The sequence below is a fragment of the Barbus barbus genome (genome assembly GCF_936440315.1).
Source record: "Barbus barbus genome assembly, chromosome: 10".
NCBI classification, from domain to species: Eukaryota; Metazoa; Chordata; class Actinopteri; order Cypriniformes; family Cyprinidae; genus Barbus; species Barbus barbus.
Window position 1 is genome coordinate 4,793,170 of NC_136738.1, and position 25,283 is coordinate 4,818,452.

The 25,283-nt window shown below is 39.1% G+C and overlaps 1 protein-coding gene across 1 annotated transcript in view; it reads left to right on the forward strand.

Annotated features, from left to right (window-relative positions):
- Positions 1-25,283, forward strand: part of LOC306876373 (uncharacterized protein) — a 73,961-nt gene that overhangs the window by 5,345 nt on the left and 43,333 nt on the right. Inside the window, exon 4 of the mRNA XM_079427478.1 lies at positions 17,396-17,476. Coding sequence (XP_079283604.1) covers positions 17,396-17,476 — 81 coding nt within the window. The remainder of the gene's footprint in view (positions 1-17,395; positions 17,477-25,283) is intronic.

Sequence of the window (25,283 nt, forward strand, 5' to 3'; positions counted from 1 at the left end):
TTTTAACTCTAGTGTTATTAAAGTTAATATTCTTTAAATTTACTAAATTTCAACTTCATCATTACAAATAATTTAAATATATATTTAAAAATCAATTATTTACAAATATTTTAAATTAAATAAATATGAACTGCATTTAATAGACATTTATACTGACATTCAGTTCATATTTAAATATATTATTTTAAAGTAAATTATGTCTGTAATAAATACACTTTCTTAAATTAATAAATAAAACTACAAGGGAAAGTATAAAAAACTTGTAATCTGTTTCCAGTCAATCTGATTAATTCCCTCTTTGAGCCTAAATATTTACATTCCCCAACATCCCCTTTCCTTGTGTCTTTTCTGTGCATGTGTGCCCATCCAGAATGCTTAAACATCTTGTGATAAAACGTCCTTGTTTTAGTGTAATGCTATGAGCACGTCACATTGAGCAGAGAATGTGGACTTTTGACAAACTAAATGTTCCTGCCTCAGTGACTCAGTGTTTCTACAGCACTTGCCTGTGGTATAGTGTAGTTCCAAGTAAACACTTGAAATGTAAATGTAATTAAGTAGAACTACTGAGAATGAAGCAATAAGGCACTAATGGCCATGTGTTACAGTGATTTTTCCACAAGTAAGGGGTATGAGTGACGTGTGTGACGCAGAGGGCCTAAAACTTGTTAACCTGGTGGCCTGTTTGTTGCATGTAATGGAACCAAATACTTGTAACAGTAGTAGTTCAATAGCACAATTTTACTTTGTTTTTGGGATGTTATACAATGTAGCATCTTGGCACATTAGTTTAGCAATATTACACAAGCAAACATTTAGTTACACTGATGATCATATTCGTATTTCACTCCGACAGCACAAAGTTTATATGTAATATTTTAGTGTTTAATAGTTTACAATTTCTGCGCTGATGGGTGTCTGTTAATGGTGCATAAAATCCCCTGACTGCATTAGTTAACTTGTATAGCTTTAAGGTAAACCTATTGCATGGTTCACATGATCATAGTTTGACAGAGGTGGCATTTCACTGAACAGTTTGCCACATATTGTACTCATAAAAGCAATATAGTTTCTTGGAAAGTAAGCAAAGTAACCGTAGCTGACTGCTCTTCCTAACCCATTGTGCCCGCTAGCACTGAAAAATCCCCTGGTCACTGCTCCAAATTTAAAAGTTGTTAAAAAGCACTCAGCTTTAGGGGGAAAAATACGAGAGAAAGGGAGTCTGGGGCACTGAAGGGGCACTTTATCTTATACCATAGATAACCACAGTTTATCGTGCCTTATTTATATCCGTCTCATTATTCCTTGTATGCCAGACTTTATCTATAGATCACTGTGAAATGAGATGTGGGCCGCTCTGAAACATGACACACTCGTTTCTCTGCTAAATGCCTGTCTGTTGATGTTCTCGTTGTTCAGTCTTACAGTAGCTCTCTGTGACTTTTTCGACTTTGATTCTTTTGAACTTGAATTCTTTGTAGTGTGTATCCTCCTCACGCATGTCCTTTCCCTCTTTTCATGTTGAATGATAATTTGTTTATAATTGTTTCCCCGAGGCTCTACAGACAGACCTCATATAAAAAAAAACTTTTCTCTGATGCTTTTTCATTTTAGGAAGCTTAAAGAGATCATTTAGTTTTTAGTGCATCTAAAAACTAAATGTACGGTACGTGATCTTGTACGTAACCATTGACAAGGTCAGTAAAAGTAGATTGTCTTATGATCACCAAGGCTGCATTTATATAACATATAATGTCATTTATCACTGATGAAAAAAGCTGAATTTTCAGGATCATTACTCCAGTCTTCAGTGTCACATTCTACTTCAGAAATCATTCTAAGGATTATGCTGATTTGCTGCTCAAGAAACAAATCAAAAAGAAGAAATTTTGTTATTATGGAAAAGAGCTGCATGAAGATTCTTCAAAATTAATATTTTGTGTACCACAGAAATATAACAGCATTCTTGCTTAGATTCACAAGGAATAATAACATAATTTTAGTTTTTTGGTGAACTGTGCCTTTAAATGGTTGATTTGGACTGCTTTTTGAATGTGTCATAGACACAGACATCCCTTTTTAAGGTAAGATATTTGAACTAATTTCAGCAAGTTCCTGATTGCAGCAGCGTCAAAAACAAGTAATGTGCAAAACGTAGACTCAACACAGTCATACAACCAGAACATTTCATGTTTGTCACAAACCCCTCATCTTCAATGTGCTGTATAGTAGACCTGAGGACATCTAATCATTCTTTGCACCCAAGGAGTTTAGACAAAGGCATGTGGAGACTTCACAATGCTAAATAGTCCGGATGTCCAGTGCTGTTCTCTCTCATTTCCTTTTATAGCCTGCTTGCTGTTCTGTCTTCATTCATGAAGTCTTTTGCTCTCTCTTTCTTTCTTCTTTGCACATGCATAGCTGATCATGTTGCTTGTCTTTAGAGAGGCATGTAACTTGTCTCCCCTTAAGAATCTTATTAATTTCCCCATATGAATCCACCTTCTGAATTGGCAACAGCATGGGACCACAAAAATGTCTGATTTGTAACACATGTGGAATAGAGAATATTTAAAGCATCAAGAATTGTTTCTGATTTGTGTATCTAAACCACACACTTAGCACAGCAATGATCATCTATTCTGTAGCTGTTTATTTTAACACAGGCTTATTTTAGGCAACAATTATTTTCGCATGGTTCCTTGCACAAAACTATGTTTTGACCTCAAAACATATTTACCGTAGTGCATGATTTGTAAAGAAATACTTTTTGCTGTTTACATCACATAATCAGATCCATATATATGGCTTTTCTGACATAGTAAAGTTGCTTGGTAGCCCACCTGGTACAGCATTACACTTGTGATGTGGAACAGTTTGGGTAACCTATGAAACATGAGTCACAATAAAAGAGCTCAAAGACTTGCACAAGCAAGATAAAATGGCATGGTTGGTTTAGCAAATATATCATGTTTTCTAACACTATCAGTTAGAGTTGTGCAGTGTAGGTGGCTTGTTATTTTCAAACCCAATACAGCATTAAGTGTTTAGGGGCACTCATTGGACATTTCATTTCTGAACTGCCGTGATGCATACAAAGGTACAAAAATATTGCCAGATTATGTTCATAGGGCCCTATGATTTCCACGATGCGGAAAACATGTATGGAATTGTGGAATCCAGATATAAAAATGGAATTTACTGTATAACGCAGAATGTCACAAAATTTGGAATTTTGGATGGATATACATCAAAAGTAGGTCAGTACACTTAAATCAAAACACATTATGGACTAGCTTCTGTGAATTTTAAGGTGCAAAAATACAATTTAAATGTGAATTCTGCATATTCTACGTCTATGAATATTGCAGAAGCATGGTTTTGTTTATTATACTGAACCGCGTGTGACGCTCACAGTGTTTTCAGCCTCTGCTGCCTCAATATATACATAAACACAAACATAATCTCTAGAGCTGCTGAGAGTCACTTCATGAGCATTTTACTGTTTCTTTTGAGAAAAACTATTGTCATTCCATATACATTTATTCATTTCATTTAGCTGACGCTTTTATCCAGAGCGACTTACAATTGCTATATATGTCAGAGGTCGCACACCTCTGGAGCAACTAGGGGGTTAAGTGTCTTGCTCAGGGACACATTGGTGTCTCACAGTGGATTCGAACCCGGGTCTCTCACACCAAAGGTATGTGTCTTATCCACTGCGCCATCACCACCCCCTTTCCAGATGTGTGATATACAAACAGAAACCTAAAGGTCTTCACAGCAGCCCATCAAAATAAAAATGCAGTTTAACTTGAAGAAACCATGACAGAAATGTATATTTAATGAAACCATTCAAATGGAAAATTAATGGAAAACAGAATTTGGTACAACTGAATTTGAGAAGAGGGGGGAGAGGGGCTTTTTGGCCAGTAACCATCTATAATGGCAACCACTCAGTACAACATAACAGACAAGCACTACTCACATTTTCACTATGTTTTTGATTTGTCCGCTGGCAGTAAAAAATAATAGCTCTGAATTGGAATGTTTATTTTTTTGTGGTATTGCTCACAAGGCCTTTACAACTCTTTTCTCACAGTCTGACAAGGAGAATGACTTACAATGCTTGGCATCTGTTCAGTATTCTCTCTGGCTAAGACTAAGGCTGTGTTTGAGTAATAAGCATACTCATTATTGCATACTATATAGACTCTACTGTTTATTATTTTAAAATATATGAAGTAGTACACATAATGCAACAGTAAACATTTCAAATGAATGTAGTGAGGTCATGTTATAATGCATTCTACATTGCATTTTTAATCGAGCAATTGAGTTGGTAACATAGCCTGATCAAGAAATTACTACAGTCTATGATTCACTTATGCTTTATGACGTCTTCACATGGGACATCTAACGTAAAAAAAATAATAATAATACTCATACATAAGTACTGAGCATGTCTGTGAGCAGACATTTGTACTGCTGGCAAATTCACTATTCTTCCACAATCTGTAAGTGTTGAGAGTCCTAAAGCTTGGCAGCTTTTCTAATTAGTTTCTTCCTGTGATATCCCAGTCCTGTCCAAACTCCCCTTCCCCTTCTCCCATCTGACTCCCCCAGCGCGCTCTCTATCTGTCTCTATCACTCCTTCTTTCATCCATCCATAATTCCTTGAAGGATTACTATGGAATTTATTCTCCAGAGCGATTCTAATTTTCACACAACAACCGGAACAAACCCAAATCAGTGTCCATTTTCTCTGCATATCTCCCCATATTTGTTTTCTGTTTCTTATGCATTTTCCTGCTAAGGAATGGATGGATATCACACATCTGGAAACCATTTTTACAATATTTCTAATATAATAGTGAGAGGAAGGGAAGAAACAATGGCAATATCTTCAAAGGATTCAATCCTCTCACAGCATAAACATAGGTGGAGTCAGTGTTTATTGGGATTGATAGCATCACAGTGGAACGGCGTTTACACTTTTGGGGGAAATTAAACTGATAATGGCTTACTTTTACTTGTTTCTGCATATTAAGCTAAACTAAACAAATGTAACCTCAATATTTTATTGTCATGAATTGTTTGATTTCTTTTACGCGTTCACTCCTCCACATACGGCATGAGCTGTGTGACCATTTTTGTTTATTTCCATAGGTTTTTTGTGTTCTCTACTAAATTAATCCATTGGCAGCTTCTCTTCAGTTCGTTTTGGCTGAAACTGGGTTTCCAGAAACTTCCCTTTTGAGCTAAGTCTTACAAGTTGCATATCCTGTGTGTGGACCCACAGCTGCTCACATGAGAGGGCCAAAGGAATGTCCTTAGTTTCCGTCCGCTGGCTGTTTTTTTCAGCTTTTATTCAGTTTTGTCAGATGACAGAGACCAGCCGTTATACCCCTCAGTCTATGAATTATAAAGTTATTGCTACTCTCCTTCACACACAGAGACTGTGTTAATGGAATTGTTCACTCGTTTCTTCCGTGGAACAGAAAATGACAAATTATGAACAATGTTCATATTGCTCTTTTCCATATAGCAAAAGCATGCAGTAAACTGGAGCTATCAAGGGTTAAAAAAAAAATTGAAAACTCATGCTTGTGAACCATGTTGGAAGTTTTCTGAAGCCATCTTTGTGCAACAAACAGGCCAACATAATTTTGGGGGAAACAGCAGCACACATGGCAGTCAATGCTATCACTAATACTTGTACCATGACAAAAGCCGATTGTTAATGATATCACTTACTGCTTTAAATATTATTCAATGGTTTACAGTAAGTGTTGTCACTCTAAAATCATTTTGTTAGATGTGGGATTTGAAATGTTTCTAATTGTGCCTTTTAAGTGAAATGGCAAAAAATTTGATGGTCAGTGCTATAAGTGGAGCTTGCTCAATGGCTCATGTTAATAACACTCACTGCTATGAATATCATTCAAGCTTTTAGTTTTAATTTTGTCACTCAAAGAATGCTCAATCAGAGCCAACACTGGGATCCAACTCCTGAGAACCTCAACAAAATCTTGTTTAAATGAAGTTGTGGGAGGAGTTATATGAAACGCAGTTTGCAGACCAGACAGTCTGCAATTCTTCCTATTGTATTATAGTCATGCACCGTGTAACCTCCTGTCGCCGATTCGTTGTGCAATATGTGAACACACAGAACTGAATGCTACCCCAGATAGTTGTGCTGTGTGAAAACAACAGTGATCCGACGACTTTGAAAATCGTGCAGTGTGAACTCAGCATCAGACCACGCAGCCATTCTGATATACATTGGAAACTGCAGCAGACTTGATGGTCAGCACTATTAATGGAGTTTGTCCATTGGCAAATTGTTTCATATTAATGATGTGAATATCATTCAAGGTTTTACTTCCAGTCTTGTCTTTCTACAAATATCTTGTCAGAAGAAAGACTTGAACCCAGCCCTTCATTAGGAAACCATAATCCTTAAATGGGTCATCGGATGCCCATTTTCCACAAATTGATATGATTCTTTAGGGGGGGGTTAGGTTTTTAAATAGTTTGTAAACATTTGATGGTCACATAAATAAGATTGAAGAGTACAGTTCTAGAATGTAGTTCTAAAAAAGGCTCCTACAGTATTTTTACACTGCCTCTCCATCATGTCAGTCACCACATAGGCCTATCATGTATTTGGCCTGCTGTGCACATGCCATTAAAAAAGTCTCAGGGTAAACATAGGGTGCATTTATTTTCATGCAAACCTAGTGCACAGTAAAACTAGGGGTGTAATGATACACCAATGCCATGGTTCGGTTTGGTTCACGGTTTTGGAGCCACGGTTCGGTTCAGTTTGGTTCTGTTTGCTATGGGGGTAGGGTTCATGGCATGACACCAGCAATGCTAAAAAACACTAGATTTGCTTTTAACTTATAATAATAATAATTGCACTGTTAAGTCATGTTAAAAAAATGCATTAACAAATGAGACTTTAAAAATTGTTGCTTTGTAAAGTGTTACCACAAAATCTATTACCTTTGTACATTTAAACAAAATGAAATAATGCCTAAATAATGCAAAGTGATTGGAGAGCATTACTTAGGGTACATATGAAAAAAATGCATGTGCCATGGATAAATAAAACCAAACAGCCAGACAATAAGTAAATTATTTTAATGAAATATGTAATAACTCAATCTGACACTCAGGAGTTTGCTTGCAGAGCAAACTCAGCGTGGATATTATGTGAGGCCACTTATGTGAAGCAAGATGCTTCAAGAGACCTACCTGCAAAGCTACAGTATGTAAAAAGTTTTTGGCACTTGTGTAAAAATTCTGTAAAATGAGGATGCTGTCAAAAATAAAGTCATAAATATAATTTCTTTATCAATTAACTTCTATTAACTAAATTAAATCAACATTTGGTGCGACCATCCTTTGCGTTTAAAGAAGCTTTTGCCCTAGGTGCACTCGCACATAGTTTTCCAGGTAGCTTTTTTAACCATAAGTCATTGCACGATGAGTGCCCAACATTGGTGCACGCAGACTAACATCACGTCATATGTGCACTTTATAATAAACACAAGCATGCAAATCCAGTCATGATAGTTTTCTTGTGTGTTCAATTCCTATCGCACAGTATCACCCATCATGCATATACACGAGAACATATGTGAATCAGTAGGAGGTTGTGGGGAAAGCTTGAAAAACTCAAAGCGTGCTGGTATTCTGAGCTTTACAGCCCAGCTGCTGCTCACACTCCCTTAGACATGTGAAACAGCACAGTCCTACTGAACTCCCACTGATCTGTGTGAGGGTCTCACTCGAGCACACGCACACACACACACCTGCACATGCACCCAGGTCACATTCCACTCTCATAGCAACTCATTATACTGTCCTTTAATTGGCAGGTGGTATGGATACCTCCTCCAGCTCAGTCCGTCAGGCTTCCTCTGAACCTGTCCACTTTGGGTCTCCACTTCTGCAGAGTAATCAAACACAGAAGTGGCATGCACATTTAAACTGAAAGTGAATTTTGATTGTAAGTCTACAAAAAAAAAAACACACACACACAAAAACACTCTGTAACACTTTAATATAGGGACCAATTCTCACTATTAACTACACTGTAAAAAGACAATAAAGAAACGATTGCGCAAAATATATGGTTTATCTGTGTTCTCCAAGCAATCTTGGGTATTTTTATAAGGAAACTATATTTATAATGCAATGCTGATCGACATTATCGCCTTTATCACTGTATATAATACTATCATTTTGTAATATGAAACCACGTCTGATCACAAAAAGCAAACCAGTTCCAGATTATAGAAGGATCTCCTCGTTTAGTTATAAACTTCTCCTCAATTTCACGACCGCCTTCCACGACGCACACAGAAATATGTCAACAACTAGACTCTATCGTTATTATTGCGGGAAGACTAATTCATATCGTGGGGAGAATTTTTACTGGTATATCGCAAACAATAAGATATCTCCCACCCCTAATATAAATATATAATATATAAAAAAATAAATGTTATGAAATTTAAAAAAAGATCCTGAGAACGCTCAAGATTTTAAGACTTTAGCTCACAATTCATAACAGTAGCTCTTGTCTTCTATCATCTTTCTAATCAGGATCTCAAGCCGAGACGAGAGCACAGCTAAGTTGAAAGGTCAACAGAGTGCAAAAAGTCAATGCTCAGAAAGCTTTAAAGTGATCTGAGATTCTTGACTAGAGTCACTGTTCAAACAGACAGCTGACTAGTTAAAAGTCTTATTCAGTTACAAAACATCTCCCTTCGATCAACGATTGAGTCAGGGTGCAGTTCCAGTTTAGATCTGACTGAATTTAAATCCAGAAGTGGCTTCAAACGTTCAGAAATCAAACATCAGCCTTCATCATCATCCACAGCTTTGTAATGTATATGGGAGAGGGTTGCATTTGTGGAAGATTGTGTTTATACTTCACCTCAATGTTGTTTTATGTCTGTAAACTGAGATTCCATTTCAATGTCTTCAATCACTTTGAGACTTTTTGAACACAACAGCTGATGCATTTTCCTATTAGCCATTTTCAAAAATGTAAATATTTCATGTGTAATATTTTACGTTTACAGTAATATTCAGTAGCTTTAGCACAAATGGTGTTGGCAATGTAGTGCTTTAATGTGTTTTTGCAGGGATGCCAGGAAATCCAAATAAAGCTGGATACATTCTGTGACACACTTCAAACTGTTGCTTTAATTTCTTTTCTAAGAGCCTTTTTTTCATAATTTCCTGTCACTACATTAGTGGAAATACTCTATAATATATAGCATTTCTAATAGATAGAAAATGACCTTCACAAAAAGTACTGCGTGATGCTGGTACAGTGTGGTACACTGATGGTATCACATGGCAATACCTTTGATATACTATATACCTGTATACTGTATACCACAGAGCTCGCTCCTCCTGAGCATCCACCAGAGCCCACTCCACCAGAGAACTCACCAGCGCTTTCCCCTCCTGAGGGGCTCACAGAGGGGAACTTCCCCAAGACTTTTTTTATTTGGGGGGGGCTACATACCCCTGGCCTGGATAACCATAGTGGCCATGGGGAAGGCCAGGGCTCCCCAAGTCACCAGTCCAGCCAGGGCTCCCTGAACCTCCAGACTCAAGGAGGTAGAATATTGGCTAATGGTTCAGGAAAAAAAACTAAACAGCTTTAATGTTTCTGCCTAAATCACCTAACAATCTGGAGTGTGTTTCCCATGCAATGACAGTAACTCGCTGCTCAACTACCATAATATGATGCATTGTTGAAGAAACTGACTAGCTAGTCACAACTATTTCCTGAAAACCTAGTAACTTTCATCATGCATCCCTTGTTTAAGTCACGTTGGTTCAACAATAGAACTGATTTTATTGATGGTGGAGCTTGTGAATCGGTACGAGATCAGATTATTGCTGTAAATAACTAACATGGCATCTAAGAACTTTGCTATTTTCTGCTGTACTGTGCTGATTGTATTGCATATGTTGCTCAAAAGCATGATCTGTTGAAGTCCACGTCATACTATCAGCAGGCTGGGTTGCAGATGTAGTAGAGGCAAGATCTAATGCAAGCACTATACTCGTATGTATTAAACAAAACTCAAGCAAAGCAAACGCGTAGGAGGTGCTGGTTAGGTATGTTTTGAAGCATTACAGTTCGTTTAAGCTGGTCATGTGCTGGTCCTAAACTGGCCCTAAGCAACTGGCTCCCACTCAGGACCAGCTCAGCTTATAACCAGCTCAGGACCAACTAAGGACCAGCTCAAACCAGCTGCTATGCTTCAAAACATACCTTTTAGAGGCGTTTCTTCTGAGGAGGCAAGGGAGGCAGTGTCTCCTCAAAAAAATTGGATGAGAAAATAATCTTACAAACATAAATCACAAATATTAATAAATATGGCATTAAAAGTATAAAAGTCACTCGTTTTTTATAAAGTAACGCTGTCAAACAGCGACACCCGCAGGAAAAGTTACAGCGGAGGCTTGCCTCCCTTCGGTCTAGACTTACAGAGACCCTAAAGCGTGCGGTGACTTTTCTGGAGGCGGCTAATTGAGATGAATGGGGGAAAGTCACATGAGAGGAGGCAATGCCTCCATCGCGCTATAATTGGATATAATTGGATGTGATTGGTTCCTGCGATAACAAAGTGAACAACAAAGTGAACAAAGTGAAGTGACATTCAGCCAAGTATGGTGACCCATACTCGGAATTCGTGCTCTGCATTTAACCCATCCAACGTGCACACACACAGCAGTGAACACACACACACCGTGAACACACACCCGGAGCAGTGGGCAGCCATTTATGCTGCGGCGCCCGGGGAGCAGTTGGGGGTTCGGTGCCTTGCTCAAGGGCACCTCAGTCGTGGTATTGAGGGTGGAGAGAGCGCTGGACATTCACTCCCCCCACCTACAATTCCTGCCGGCCGGAGACTCGAACCTGCAACCTTTGGATCACGAGTCCAACTCTCTAACCATTAGGCCACGACTTCCCCTAAAATCCCGCCTCTTATTTTCGCGTGAGCTCTCGGCCTGAATGAAGAAAATGATGGCGTTATTGACTAATTATAAAGTAAGTAAACAACTCTCCTGCTTAGATATCACTGCTTTGTGTCACGTCAAAATAAAACTTGAAATGGTCTGAAAACGTGATGACTGCATCAGTTTTGTGTGAGCATTCAGTGTGATGAAATGAAAGATATATCTTCGTGTCTGTGACAGTGTTTACATTGCTTTTATGACGATGATGAACCGAAAGTAAGTTGAATATTAAAAAGAACAGCTGAACATCAGTTCACAAATAAAAAAATATCGGTACCATTTTACAATGTCATTTAACATAACATGAACAAACAATGAACATTTATTACAGTATTTAGCCTATTCATCTTTGTATACATTAGTTAATACAAATACAGTTCATTGTTAGTTCATGTTAGTTCACAGTGCATAAACTAATGTTAACAAACACAACTTTTGCATTAGTAAATGTTGAATTTCATATTAACTAAGATTAATAAATGCTGTAGAAGTAGGCTATTGTTTATTCTTAGTTCATGTTAACTAAAATAGTTAAGTAATGTTAACTAATGAAACCTTATTGTTTCCAGAATATTGTTCAAATTGTTACTGCCTTTAGTTATATTTTGGAATAAATATAAAAATGCATAAAAACACTATGAAATGTATAATTAGTATTAAAATTATTAAATAAAATAAAAAATAATATTAATAAAATACAAATATAATTATATTTGTTATAATAACTTTTTTATGTAATATTTATTTACCCAGGAATATGTGACAACATTAAGTGTAACACACACACACACACACACACACACACACATATATACATATATATACATATATATATATATATATATATAAAAAACTGCCTCCTCGTTTTAAAACACCACCGCACGCCACTGATACCTAGTCGTGTCCTAATGGTTAGAGAGTCGGACTCGTAATCCAAAGGTTGCGGGTTCGAGTCTCGGGCCGGCAGGAATTGTAGGTGGGGGGAGTGAATGTACAGCGCTCTCTCCACCCTCAATACCACGACTGAGGTGCCCTTGAGCAAGGCACCGAACCCCCAACTGCTCCCCGGGCGCCGCAGCATAAATGGCTGCCCACTGCTCCGGGTGTGTGTTCACGGTGTGTGTGTGTTCACTGCTGTGTGTGTGCACTTTGGATGGGTTAAATGCAGAGCACGAATTCCGAGTATGGGTCACCATACTGTCACTTCACTTCACTTCACAAGAACAGACAATGAACTGAAACAAATAGTGGGTTTAAATACACAGAACATAAGGAGATAATTAACTAGACGCAGGTGTGCAAATCAAACCAAACACATGAGGGAAAATCAAAAAACCATGTAACAACTGACAAGGGAATACTCAGACCAAAGCAAGACTGGGAAAAATACAAACACCTGACAAATACTGCTTTAAATACATAGAAAGTATGCTTCCACAGTTCAAGAGTTTGTGAATTGGAACAATGGTTTTGGAAAATACTGAAACACTGAACTAAGTTGCTAACGATGGAACTTGTGAAAATATTTGGCAAATTATGCTTTTGGGAAACACGCCACTGGTTAATTAAATTTTAACCATTCTTGGTAATTCTGAAGTTTCCTAGACTTTCTTTGCCATTCCTTTGGATATCTTTGTAGTGTCATTGAATTTGAATATTTGGTTGAACTATCCCTTTAAGAGGATAGAGATATATAATCCCTCAATTCAGACTCACAATCCCATAAACATTAGTTAGTTTAGATGCCATAATTTATTTTCAGTTGAGAAAACAAGGCTATGATCTATATGTTGTCCTTGTACATGTAGATGCACAGTATGTTTATAATGTTGTGCTATAATGAGGTCCTATGTCACATCATTTTTTGAAAGATACAAATTTTAAATATTGCAGTCCACTCAAAAACTGTCTATCTGTCCCTCGCAGCATTCATTTATGTGTGAAACATTAAACATGGCGTCTACCGTGACTAAAGCCTATAGTGAAGTATAAACCAAGAACATATTGTATTTGTTTATTTCTTTGTGTTGTTGATCAGTCTTCATGCTGATTTCACTGTCCAGAGGAAAAGGCCTGAAGCATCGGGATCCCAGTGCGTTCCAGACACCTGTTCGATGGTTTGGCCAAGGCTGGACAACAGTGTTGAAATGACTGTGGGAATTATGGTTTTGTGGTTAACCACAGAGAGTTATGACTGGTGCATTGAGAACAGCATGAGTCATGTTGTCCTTGTGTATAAAGGCAAACACTGACCTCCATAAATGGATGTTTCTTTCTCTTTATCGTAATAACGCGTTCCTGTTTAAAAAAATGGAATGGAAGTCATTTTCCTGCCATGTGCCCACACAGTTATGTAAACAAGCAGTGCTTAAGTCATTACAATATCATCTGGCTGTCTAGTAAACACCACAAACGGTAATGTCCAACAAGACACATCAAACAAAATCATGTCTAATTGTGTGGACCGCTTGTATTTTAACCACAAAACTGATATTAATTTATAATGATGTTTTCAAACAATCTTTGTGTCTTGAAGGTGCACTTTGTCAAATTTATGTTATGCCAGTAGATATGCAGCATTATGCAAAAGTTATATTTCCCATTTATCAATATGTTTGAAGAAGGGTAACAGTAAGCGATGTGTATCTGAGCAGTGAACACTCTGTGGTCAAAACAAGGCCATATGGAGCTTGTAGGAGGGGACAGGTTGTGTCTCAAGGAGGAAAAGGACACTCTTTTCTACACTTTTCTCTTTATTAGACACGTTAATCTCTCTGACACTATGTATGTCCTTCATAAAATCTAGGCTTAGAAAATTTATAGACTTAACAAGGGTTTATCCATACTGTCACATTGCCACCTTTTGAAAAAAAAAGTGCTTAATTGTAATGATTGTGCACTTGTACTGTTCACCTATTTGCATTTAATATAAGCTTAAACTATAATACATTTTCATTTAATTGCAATAGAAATCACTATGTTCATTTTGCACTTGAGTAAGCACTTTTATCTCATAATAAATATTCTTTAGTATGCTAAAATGTCTATGTACTTCAGTGTCTCTCTATAGCAATACTTAAAAGTGAACACATGGTTATTTGTTACATGATTACTTGCAGCATGTGTTAAAATTCAGGTATTAATAGATTAAGTCTGAGAGACTTTGATTATATGTAATTTGGGCATAATTGTTGAAAGATCATCACAGATGAATGCAGATAGTTTCAGGCTGAAGTCAGGGCTCTGGAATGGAGCATAGACTTTCCTCTGTCTCTTATTTAAGGAGGCTTAAAATGTCTTTTAATGAATGAGGCCTATTGAACATTCAACTTCCTACTACATAACAATAAGATGCCTTTTGTGCCATAAATATGTCTGACAGTTAAAAACTCTGAAGTACATAACATGCTTTCACACTACAGCTGAGTCCTGTAAGGTTGGTTTAAAATAGGCATTTATACAATGAATATGTGAAAAGAGACTTAAAGGTGAAGTGGCAGGTGGGTGGGTTTGGACTAAGCTTGAACCAAGTATGAAAACAGTGTGTGAATGATTTCTCTGCACTGTTTTCTGTGAGTGTGGCTTTAAGCTTCATAGTTAGACGATTGCCAGTTCGGTCCTCATTAATCTATGCCTCTGTTGTCTAGTTTCATTGTTGCTTTAGTGGTCAGAGTCGTCTGGGACATTTCTGGCCTGTGCAGTAACAAATCTGTGTCTGTGTTTTTCTAAAAACGGAAAGACGGGTTTGATCTTAGAAACATGGAAAACCGGGTGGATCTTCTTAAATTGTGGGGTTAATTTGAGCCGCACCGTCACCGGACTGAGCAACTTGGCAATGATAAACGGTCCAACAAATTTGAGTCCCAGTTTACGTGAGGGAAGTCTGAAGTTGATGTATTTAGAAGACAACCAGACCTTCTGAGAACACACGTAAAGTGGGTACAGTGATGCTCCGCCGACGCCTTGTTCCTTTCGCCAGTCCGAGTGAGGGCTTCTCTGGCGATCCTCCAAGTACGGAGGCATCTCTGAATAAATGCGTGCGCGGAAGGAACAACGGCATCGGATTCTTGAGAGGGGAATGATGCTGGCTGGTAGCCTAAACAGCACTGGTAGGGCGATAAACCCGTAGACGAGACAGGGAGAGAGTTATGCGCGTACTTGACCATGGTTAGCCTGGAACTCCAAGATGACGGTTCGGCAGACGCCACACAGCGCAGAACACTCTTCAAATCCTGGTTGGCACGCTCAGCCTGACCGTTAATCTGCGGTTGATATCCGGCTCACAGTCATCAACGATCGTGTGACACTGAACACTGAAGGATTTGTATGTTGTTGTTTTTTGTTGTTGTTGCTGTTGTTGCTGTTTTGTCCACAAAATGTAAGCCAATATGGATCCAATGTTTCTTAACCCTCTGGGATCTGAGGGTGTTTTGGGGCCCTGGAGAAGTTTTGACATGCCCTGACATTTGTGGGGGTTTTTCAGTATCGTAAAAACATATTAATGGCTAAAGTCTGATAACACTGTATTCAGCACAAACTGGGCTACAATATGTGACAGTGTGAATATATGTGAATATGTGGCTTCGACCGCAGGGGGTTAACCAAACATTATATCTTCTTCTGTTCTCCAACAGAGGAAAACCTGAGCTACTGTGAGCAAGCTTTCTCTGTTATAATTCAGAGTTGTTACTCATTACCCTTTGTCCTCTAGTGGTTTGAATTTGGAAAACCTCAAACCTCATGCAAAAAAACACACTCCTGAGTGCATACTCAAGACCTTTTCCACAGTTTATGTTGGGAGCGAACAAAATGCTAATCAGGTGATCTTTGTCTCAGGCTTGTTGGGAAATGTTTTTCCAGGTAGCAGTGGAAAAGGTCATTTATGTGGGGAAAGCGTGGAGTGGAACAGGATAGAACACAATACTCCTCTCATCATCTGCTGTAATCATCAACTATTTCACAATAAACTGAAACTGGCCAGTCTTACACTCATTGTTTAGGATGCCATGACGTTTGTGCTGCTCTTTAGTTCTTCATCTTTCCCACCTTCTGTAAAACAATGCTTCCCTATGGAGTCATCTGCTTGCTTTGTATACAGTGCTAAAAGCAGTACACCTACAGCCACCATTTGTTTGAAATTTGGCTGTTACGCTGTCCTCTTAATATTTTACATATTTGAATATTCAGTATTTAAAAGTTTAATTTGATTATAAATCCGGGCTCTGCAGTATGAATATTTGAAAGGAAGGACTTGCAACTTTATTTTTTCTTCTTTTAGAGGACCATGAATCTGTCTGAGGTCTCATTTAAAAGAATTCTTTGTGACTTGAGGCAGGAGGCTCAATGTGGCCTTTGTGTGTTGCTTGCCAACCATCTCATATCAAACGAACAAGGCAAAATGTCTTTGAATCACTTTGTCGCACAGCAAGAAAAAAAGCAGACAGTTTTGTCTTGACCTTAAATGTTTCATGGACACACAGGGCTGTTTCAGCAGTCTGTGGGATCATTGTGTAGGTGTGAGCAGACGTGCTGCCGTCATAGAATGAGACCCTCTGATAAATAAGGTTCCCCCTCACAAAAAGAAAAATAAGTCATGTATTCATTAGCTCAGTAATGTTCATTTACAGACCCCCTGAGCTGAATTCCTGCAGTTAATGCACGTCACAAGTTAGAAGTTAACTTTTCTTTACAGGGAAATGCTTTAGGTGGCACTAAGTTCAAGCTATATAGCCCAGCTTTAAAGTGCATATTTAAAGATTTTAAATGTGTTTCAGTTATGGGCTTTAAATCTCAAATTATTATTTGATTTCTTATTAGATTGTATCATGTGTGTGTGTGTGCGTGTGTGTGTGTGTGTGTGTGTGTGTGTGTGTGTGTGTGTGTGTGTGTACTTGTTTATGCTACACTGTGGGGCCCAAATGTCCCCACAAAAATATCAAAAAATAATGGAAGATACCGTTTGGTTTTAGTAAGACCTTATAAAACCTTAAAAAATTATCATGAATATTTTTGAAAATGATCTTATCCTCTAACAGTCCTGCATTAAAAAAAATGAAGTATAGTTTGTTGAGTGACATGGTTTGATCATGAGTCATGAGAGTATCTGGAACATGATGGGGATTCACATCAAGCTGCCACATTAGAAAAACCGACAGCACTGTGAAAGCCTTTAGCCCTACATCACAACTTTCAGCATTCTTGTCTGTTATTTACAATGCTAAATATGCTATAGATCAAATGCATGGCATAACATCTGTTGGCACTGAATAAGCACATAACCCAACAATGCAAACATGTTCCATCTTACCATTGTCTTTTTTTCTATTTTTCTCAGGGAGTGAAGAAGAGCAGTGGACCATGTGGGGGGAGAGACTGCAGCGGAGGGTGTCGGTGTTTTCCTGAAAAGGGTGCGAGGGTAAGTTTCATCCTTCTAGGCCATCCCGGCATCTTTTTCCATCCTATGCCACTGTGACGGATAGATTCCCTGCCATTTATGCACAATGCAAAACATAGAATTAGTGGAAATTTGTCAAGAAATATACTAATTTGTGTTCTAATTTCACAGTTTCATGCAATAAATAAAATCCAATATTACAACGGATAAGTGATAAATTATATTAGTATTTGCTTGTACATCACTTCCAAACAATCTCAAACAGATTTTTATATCAAGAGTACACAATAAAGCTTAATTTCGAAGAGCAGGTATACTGAACTTGAAACATTATTAGTTTTTAAGTTTATTAAACTTATGAACATGTTGAACCTAAAGCACATTCAAAAAAAGTTGGATGTCTTAATTTTTTTACAGTACAATCCAGATTGAATTGTAGTTGCTAGACAGAGCATCAGTCTGTACAAGATGTGTTTGCTTGTTCGTCATATCTATGACCTTTTGTCTTCTGTGGTGAAAATAAAGCTCCTTAGGGAGGGTGAGGGAGAGAGGAAATACATTCCTTAGCAATCATCAGGATATGAAGAACCTTGTGAGTATGACTTGAGATGTCAGTTCAGTTGTCTTTTTTCCTGCACTGTACAGGATCAGGAAAAGGGGTTTGATTGTTCTGTTGAGTCATATAATAAGTGCCAAAGCTGCTTAAGGTAAAAGGCACTCATTCCAAAACACATTTTTCCTTTTGTTAAACATAAATGAAAACATAGAAGGGAAGGAATCGAGGACAAACACTCCCAGTTAGTATTTCTGACGCACATGAATAGTCATATTTCTGTTCAGTTTGACATTCTGTTATATGTAAGTCAGCTTTTTTCTGGTGATTTATAGTTGTAATGCACAACAGAATTTACGTTGTTATACCAATCACATGGTTGAAATGCTTTGTGCTGCTAGTCATATACAGGGACTAAATGTAAAGCCAAATATAAAATATAAATGCCTTTTAATGCAACCCCCTACTGCGCCCCTGCGTTGTGGCGGCAAACTTGGTACAAGAAAGTAAAATGCATTCTATACAAACGTACTATCAAATTTCCCAGTTTTGTTGCTTCCAGGATCTGTCAGCATCTTACTTTAGCATTTTCCACTCTTTGTATAGTACTCAGTTTGATGTATGTGTTCATGAATGATGTTTGTAGGGAAAAACAGCCTCACAGATGTCTGGATACAGTTCATATCTCCCACTGAGTCCCTTGTGACCCTGTGCTGTCTGGCCTTGACATGTGAAGCCAACGGGAAATAGACGTGAAACTAATTTGTGTTATTAATGGCAGGACCATTTGTTAGTAACATTTAAATTGAGAGATGTATTTTTGGCCAGAGGAACTGTGTATTTTAAATTATTATTTCTTGGCCTAATAAAACAGTCTTAAATATAAATTTTTATTAAATTAAATAATACATCTACAATAGATTGATAATTTAGATTTATGCACAGCAGTATTTTTCAAGAAATCTTAAAGGATCATCCAGTAGTTCATAGTAAACACATTATCTTGTCTAACAAATTTTATGAATGTAGCTGCACTGGCACTTAGCTAAATCTGGAGGGGTTTTTCCTTTTCTATTTTTTTTTCTATTTAAAGAATAATAGTTTTAAGAGATGCTATGGACCTGAAGTGTCTGCCAGTCAATATAACCCAAATCAATACCATTCTTGATATGAGTTATGACTTGATGAGAAGAAATGTTTTATACACTTTAGTGAACATGAGTGACAGTCACTATGTTGAATAAAAGACACGTATACAGAACATATAGCTCTATTTTAGCAGGAAGCTTAATACAATGTGTATCATCAGATAATTTCTTGGCTCTTTTAATAGTTTGTTGTTGGTGGGAAAGAGGCACAGTTCCTCTTGCCTGTCTAATTTTGGATGCGGGTAAAATGTGTATTCTCTATGAATGGATCCGTGTTTCATATAAATAAGTTTTGCATCCTGCATCTCCTTTCATAGACTTCCGTGTGTCTGTGTGAGAGAGGATGCAGAAGAGCTCTTGAATAGCCAGTATCTGTCTCATTGGAGCGATCCGTTGACTTGACTGTTTGCTCTCAGTGTCTGTTAGATCACACACATTCTAGTCCATGCCTTTACTCTCACTATTAGTTAAAATGTAATGATATTGAAAACTACGGATTCATTCATGCAGCAAGAAACAATCATTATTATTATTTTGCTTTATTTTTGAGATCACATAGTATGGAAGTTTCCTCATAAGTCCATAATAATTCTGAATACCATCTTTTCCTCATGTCTCTGTACTGAAAGAGACTCTTCTTCTCTTGTTATTCAGCTCAAAGCATTTTTTTTCCCTTTAAATATCACAATCTTCCACTCGCCTGTGCCCTTTCCATATTGAGCTGCGGAGTCTTGGAAAAAGCCGTTTTAGATTTAAAGAGCACAGATGGACAAACAAAAGATGCATTGTAGGCAGGAAGAAGCGCAAGATGAAACTGGACACAGAAAGATTTCTTATTGGGTGGGTGGTATTTGTGTGATCTAAACAACTGAAGCTGCGTCCCAAATGACACACTATACATTTATACACTACGTCCTTATGCACTATGTACTCAACCATGTAGTGTATGAAATACATAAGGTTATTTTGTCATTAATAATCAGAGTCTGATAGCTCCTCCCCCTTTGCTACGTAGTTAAAATTGCAACAGTTGAGTGCGTGAAGTGTCCAACATTCCAAACTTAATTCATTAATGTCATAGAAAAGTGCACAAGTATGCAATTTGGACCTTGTATGCACCTTGTAATAGCTCTCATTAATAAAGAAAAGCATTAACCCCACATACAAGAGACTATCTATCTGTAACGACACCGACGAGACGAGAGACATGCGGATCCATTTGCAAGCTTTTATTAATAAACATAGAAAAATAACAGGCAGGGTCAAAACACCAGCAAACGGGATGGCATGGGCAAAACACAAGAGCATGGGCATACGTGGGTCCTCGATCGGTGAACAATAGCCAGAGGGCTTGAGAAGAGGGGTAGTCCGATAACCTGAGCAATAATCCAAACGAGGTATACACAGAGTCTGAAACGGTGAGACAAGGGTTAATCCACGATACAAGGGCAGAAAACGATACTAAACAAAATAAACTAAATTTAGAGAACACAGAATGGCACGGTAAGTCAGCTAACACTTGGAGAGTGCTAAACGCAGAACCAGACTCGGAGCTAAACATAAACACATATATTTGTCGTCAGTGCAGTGCATGATGGGAATTGTAGTCCGTGGGTAAAGTGCAACAGTAGTGTGGTGCAAGAGTCAATATGATGGAAGGGCGACCTCTGATGGGGAGTGTACGGAAGACCATGAACCAGATTCGTGACAAAGCCCCCCCCCCCCCCCCCGGTGATGCAGATGACCACCACGGCGGAGCAGACAGAGCAGGAGCCCACTAGGGCGGTGCAGACGGGACTGGAGCCCACCAGGGCGGAGCAGAGGACCACCAGTGCAGAGCAGACGGAGCAGCAGACCTCCACGGAGGAGCAGACAGAGCAGGAGCCCACCAGGGCGGAACGGAAGAGCAACATGACGGATCAGGAGAGCACCCCGACGGAACAGGCTGATCAGGAACCCACAGCAGAGATTGGAGTCTAGGAAAAGCAGAAATACAAGAGACAGAGAGAGCATATCCGGTTTCAAGGACCAAGGCAGGGAACATAGGAAGTCCATCAATATTTTCCCTGATGACAACAGAGCGGGCAAACAGTTCATAATCAGGTTCATAGACTGTAACTGGTCTAACAGATTGCTCAATCTGGTGCATTGACAGAGACTGAATCAGACAGTTTAGTGACAGAACCTGACAAAAACAATTCAAAAACAGACTCCTTGAAGGAAACTGGACTGACGGACGTTTCAGTGACTGAACCTTGACTAGCAGACAGTTCAAAATCAGGTTCTTTGGTCGAAATGGGACAGACAGACAATTCAAAAACTGATTCATAGGTTGATCCTGGGCAGATTGACAGTGCATGATCAGACAGATTGACAGAAACGGGTAAAACAGTTCAAAATCAGCATTCAAACAGACAGACAGATCACAATCAGCCTCCGAGGCGGATTCAGAACAGGACGAGAGTTTGGAGATGGGACCATCCGTCAGCCCAGGGCAGGATAAAAGTTCATAAGTGGCCTCTGTGGCCAGTTCCAGACAAAGCAAGAGTTCACGAGCGACCTCCATAGCCGTGACAAGACAGGCAGAGAGATCATTGACGGCCTCATTAGCCGTGACAGGGCAGGGCGAGAATTCACAGATGGCTTCCTTAGCCGTGACAGGGCGAGCGCTCACAGATGGCCTCCTTAGCCATGACAGGGCGAGAGTTCATAGAGGGTTACCACGGACACCTCTGGAGGATCTGCAGCAGACACCGCTACCTCTGGAGGTTCTACAGTGGTAACATCAGGAAATAAGTAGAGTTAATTTACAGGACGGGTACAGTGCTCATCTACGGTTCCTTCGACCGTGACATGATGGGCTGGACGTGCATTGCTGGGTGCCACCACCACGCAAGGAGCTGTAGCGAGCACCGCTGCTTCGGGAGGCACTGCCACATGCGACGCCACCTCTGGAGAAACTGCAGCGGCATCATTCCGGGAGATTCTTCGGTGATGTATGTAGCCCAAACAAACCAAAAAGTGATCCCCATCATGGGAAACACTTCCGACAGGAGAATTAGTTCAGAAACAGGAAGGGTTGAGAGCGCTGGTTTAGAGATACCAGCTGCATGGGCTGACACCAGCGGTAGGTCCTCCATGCTGGATGCCAGTCTGGGAGCTTGAAAAACTGACCTCGACGATCTAGGTGTAATAGACAGAGAGTGACAGGACTCAGGATGAATAGCTGTGACATGAGACTCTGGACGATCAGCGAAGACATGGCAAGACTCCGGAAGATCCGCTGAGACATGAGACTCTGGATGGTCAGCGGAGACGTGAAGAGACTCTGGATGGTCAGCGGAGACGTGAAGAGACTCTGGAAGATCCGCTGAGAGGTGATGAGACTCTGGATGGTCAGCGGAGACGTGAAGAGACTCTGGAAGGTCAACAGAGACGTGACTTGCCTCGTGACGATCAGTTGAGACTTGGACAGCTATGACATGGCGGAGCGTCGTTGTGGCCACCATTTTGTGAACGGGTTCCACTGTCGCCACCATTATGTGAGTGCGCTCAGGTATGGCCGCAATTTCAAGAGCGGGTTTAATCAACGGAGTTGCGATCAATAAACTTGAATGTCCCAGAGCTAGCGATTGACTAAACAAGAATGAGGAACTGACTGATAACAAAGGATAGTCCAGAAACTGACTGAGTGACGAACGTGGACCCTCATGTCTAAGCTTAGGCTTGAGAGGTGGGTTTATGCCATCGCAGAAAATCTCTATCAAAATAATATCCGGTAAACATAAACACAGAATGGCTCGGTAAGGCAGCTAACACTTGGAGAGTGCTAAACGCAGAACAATACTCGGCAGAGAGGAAGAGGAAGTCCGAGGTTTAAGTAGAGTGTGTGATTGTGTGATAATTCTCAGGTGTGAGCGTGATTAGTGCAATCAGCTGTATATGTGTCGTCAGTGCAATGGATGATGGGAATTGTAGTCCGTGGGTGAAGTGCACTAGTAATGTGGTGCAAGAGTCAATATGATGGAAGGGCGACCTCTGATGGTGAGTGTACGGAAGACCATGAACCGGATTTGTGACACTATCTATCTATCTATCTATCTATCTATCTATCTATCTATCTATCTATCTATCTATCTATCTATCTATCTATCTATCTATCTATCTATCTATCTGTCTGTCTGTCTGTCTGTCTGTCATGTATCTATCTACACCAGCCTTATAACCTTCAGACCTTGAATCTCTTTAAAATGCAAACGTATGCAAACTATATATGGCCACGATAACTTTCAAACTATAAGGCTTTTTCCAACTTTCAGAAAAACAGACTGGCCAAAACCCTGTTAGTACCAACCGAATAAGCAGTAAATTGCTGTTTTGCTGGAAACACAGACCCTGACAACTTCATTGAAAAAGTGCCTATAGCACATTCCAAATGGTGAATGCTTATCCTGACCTCTCCTTCCTTGAGTTTTTGCATCTTTGATGATTACTCTCCTTTAAGGACATGCAACGTATTGTCTATTTGTCTTGACAAACATTCCTTTATATTTACATTTCAGTGTCAAAGAGGAAAATGTCATGGTCAAAACAGTTTCATGGCATAGATCTGTGCAGTTTCATTTAAACAACATATATAATAGAATACAAAAAAGAAAAGAAAACTGACCTTGAGTTGTAAAACTATATTTACGATGCTTTTGTCAAATATGACATACGGGACTAGTAAATACCGTAATGACATTCACAGTAGACTAGTAAACCCTCTTTTCCAGCTACATACTTACATGTCTGTGGTCTACTTAGGCTATATAATAAAGATGCCCCTGTTTTACAAAAGACCATGGCTTTTTTGTGTTAGTCTCAACACAGGATTTAGACCAGCAGTTTCCACTCAATAGGCAGTCTAAACAGTGATCTAACTGTAATCATCACAAGTGACTTGAAAGGAAACAACCTGAAGGCAGCTGAAAAGAGTCACGTGAGGTTTGCCCTATGTTCAAAACATCTGTCTGCCTGTCTCAGACAGGTACATTTCCTGTAGAGGAAGCGTTGCTTTGGAATGATTCACAGTCAGTCAGCCTTATCCTAAACATCTTCCTTAGCTTATATGTCTACACTGTGAAGAACACAGAACTTTGTTGCTTAGGTACGGGTGTGCCAAAAAAGATCACGATATATATCATAACAAGATCCTCCATCTCTCAGATCAGGGTCCAAAATTATCATTCTGCCATGCCTGCCAATGATGACCAACTTATTTTAAAATATATTTATAGATTTTCACCTCTTTTTTTTTTTTTTTGGTGACATTTCATCTCAGATATTATACAGTCAACTGTAAGTGGTATTATTATAAAAATGGAAGTGTTTAAGAAAAACAGAAACTCATCTACGAAGTGGAAGACGTGCGTGTGAAGTCACAGAGCGGGTCACCAGGGCGCATTGTTCATAAAATTCACCAAAGCTCTGCTGATTTCATAGCTGAAGAGTTCCAAACTTTTCTGGCATTAGAATCAGTGCGAAAACTGTGCAATGAGAGCCTCATGAAATGGGTTTCCATGGCCGAGCAGCTTCATGCAAGCTTCATATCACAAAGTACAATACCAAGCATCTGATGGAGTGGTGTAAAGCTTGCCACCACTGGACACTGGAGCAGTAGAAACCTGTTGGAGCAATGAACCACAGATCAGTGTTGCCATCTGCTTTCAATTGAAAGTAGCTAAAACTGGTACCTAAATGTCACTACATGATATCATAATGGCAAATTCACTAATCTATATAAAGATGAACATAGATCAGTGGGCAAAAGGAGAACTTAGATAAGGTTTGTCCCAGAAGTTGCTATCTTTGTCCCTAAACTTTTGAAAAAAGTCTCAAAAGGGGTGGGGAAGTCGCTAAATCTAGCTACAGAATTGCTAAATTGGCAACACTGCCACACATGGCAGAACAACGTTACCTGTCTGACTGTATTGGGCCAACTGTAAAGTTTGGTGGAGGAGGGATAATAGTATGGGGCTGATTTTTAGAGGTTGGTCTAGGTCTTACTTCCAGTGAAGGGAAATCTTAATTCTTCAGCATACAGTGACATTTGGACAAGAGTGAGGGATTATTCCCCTATTATAAC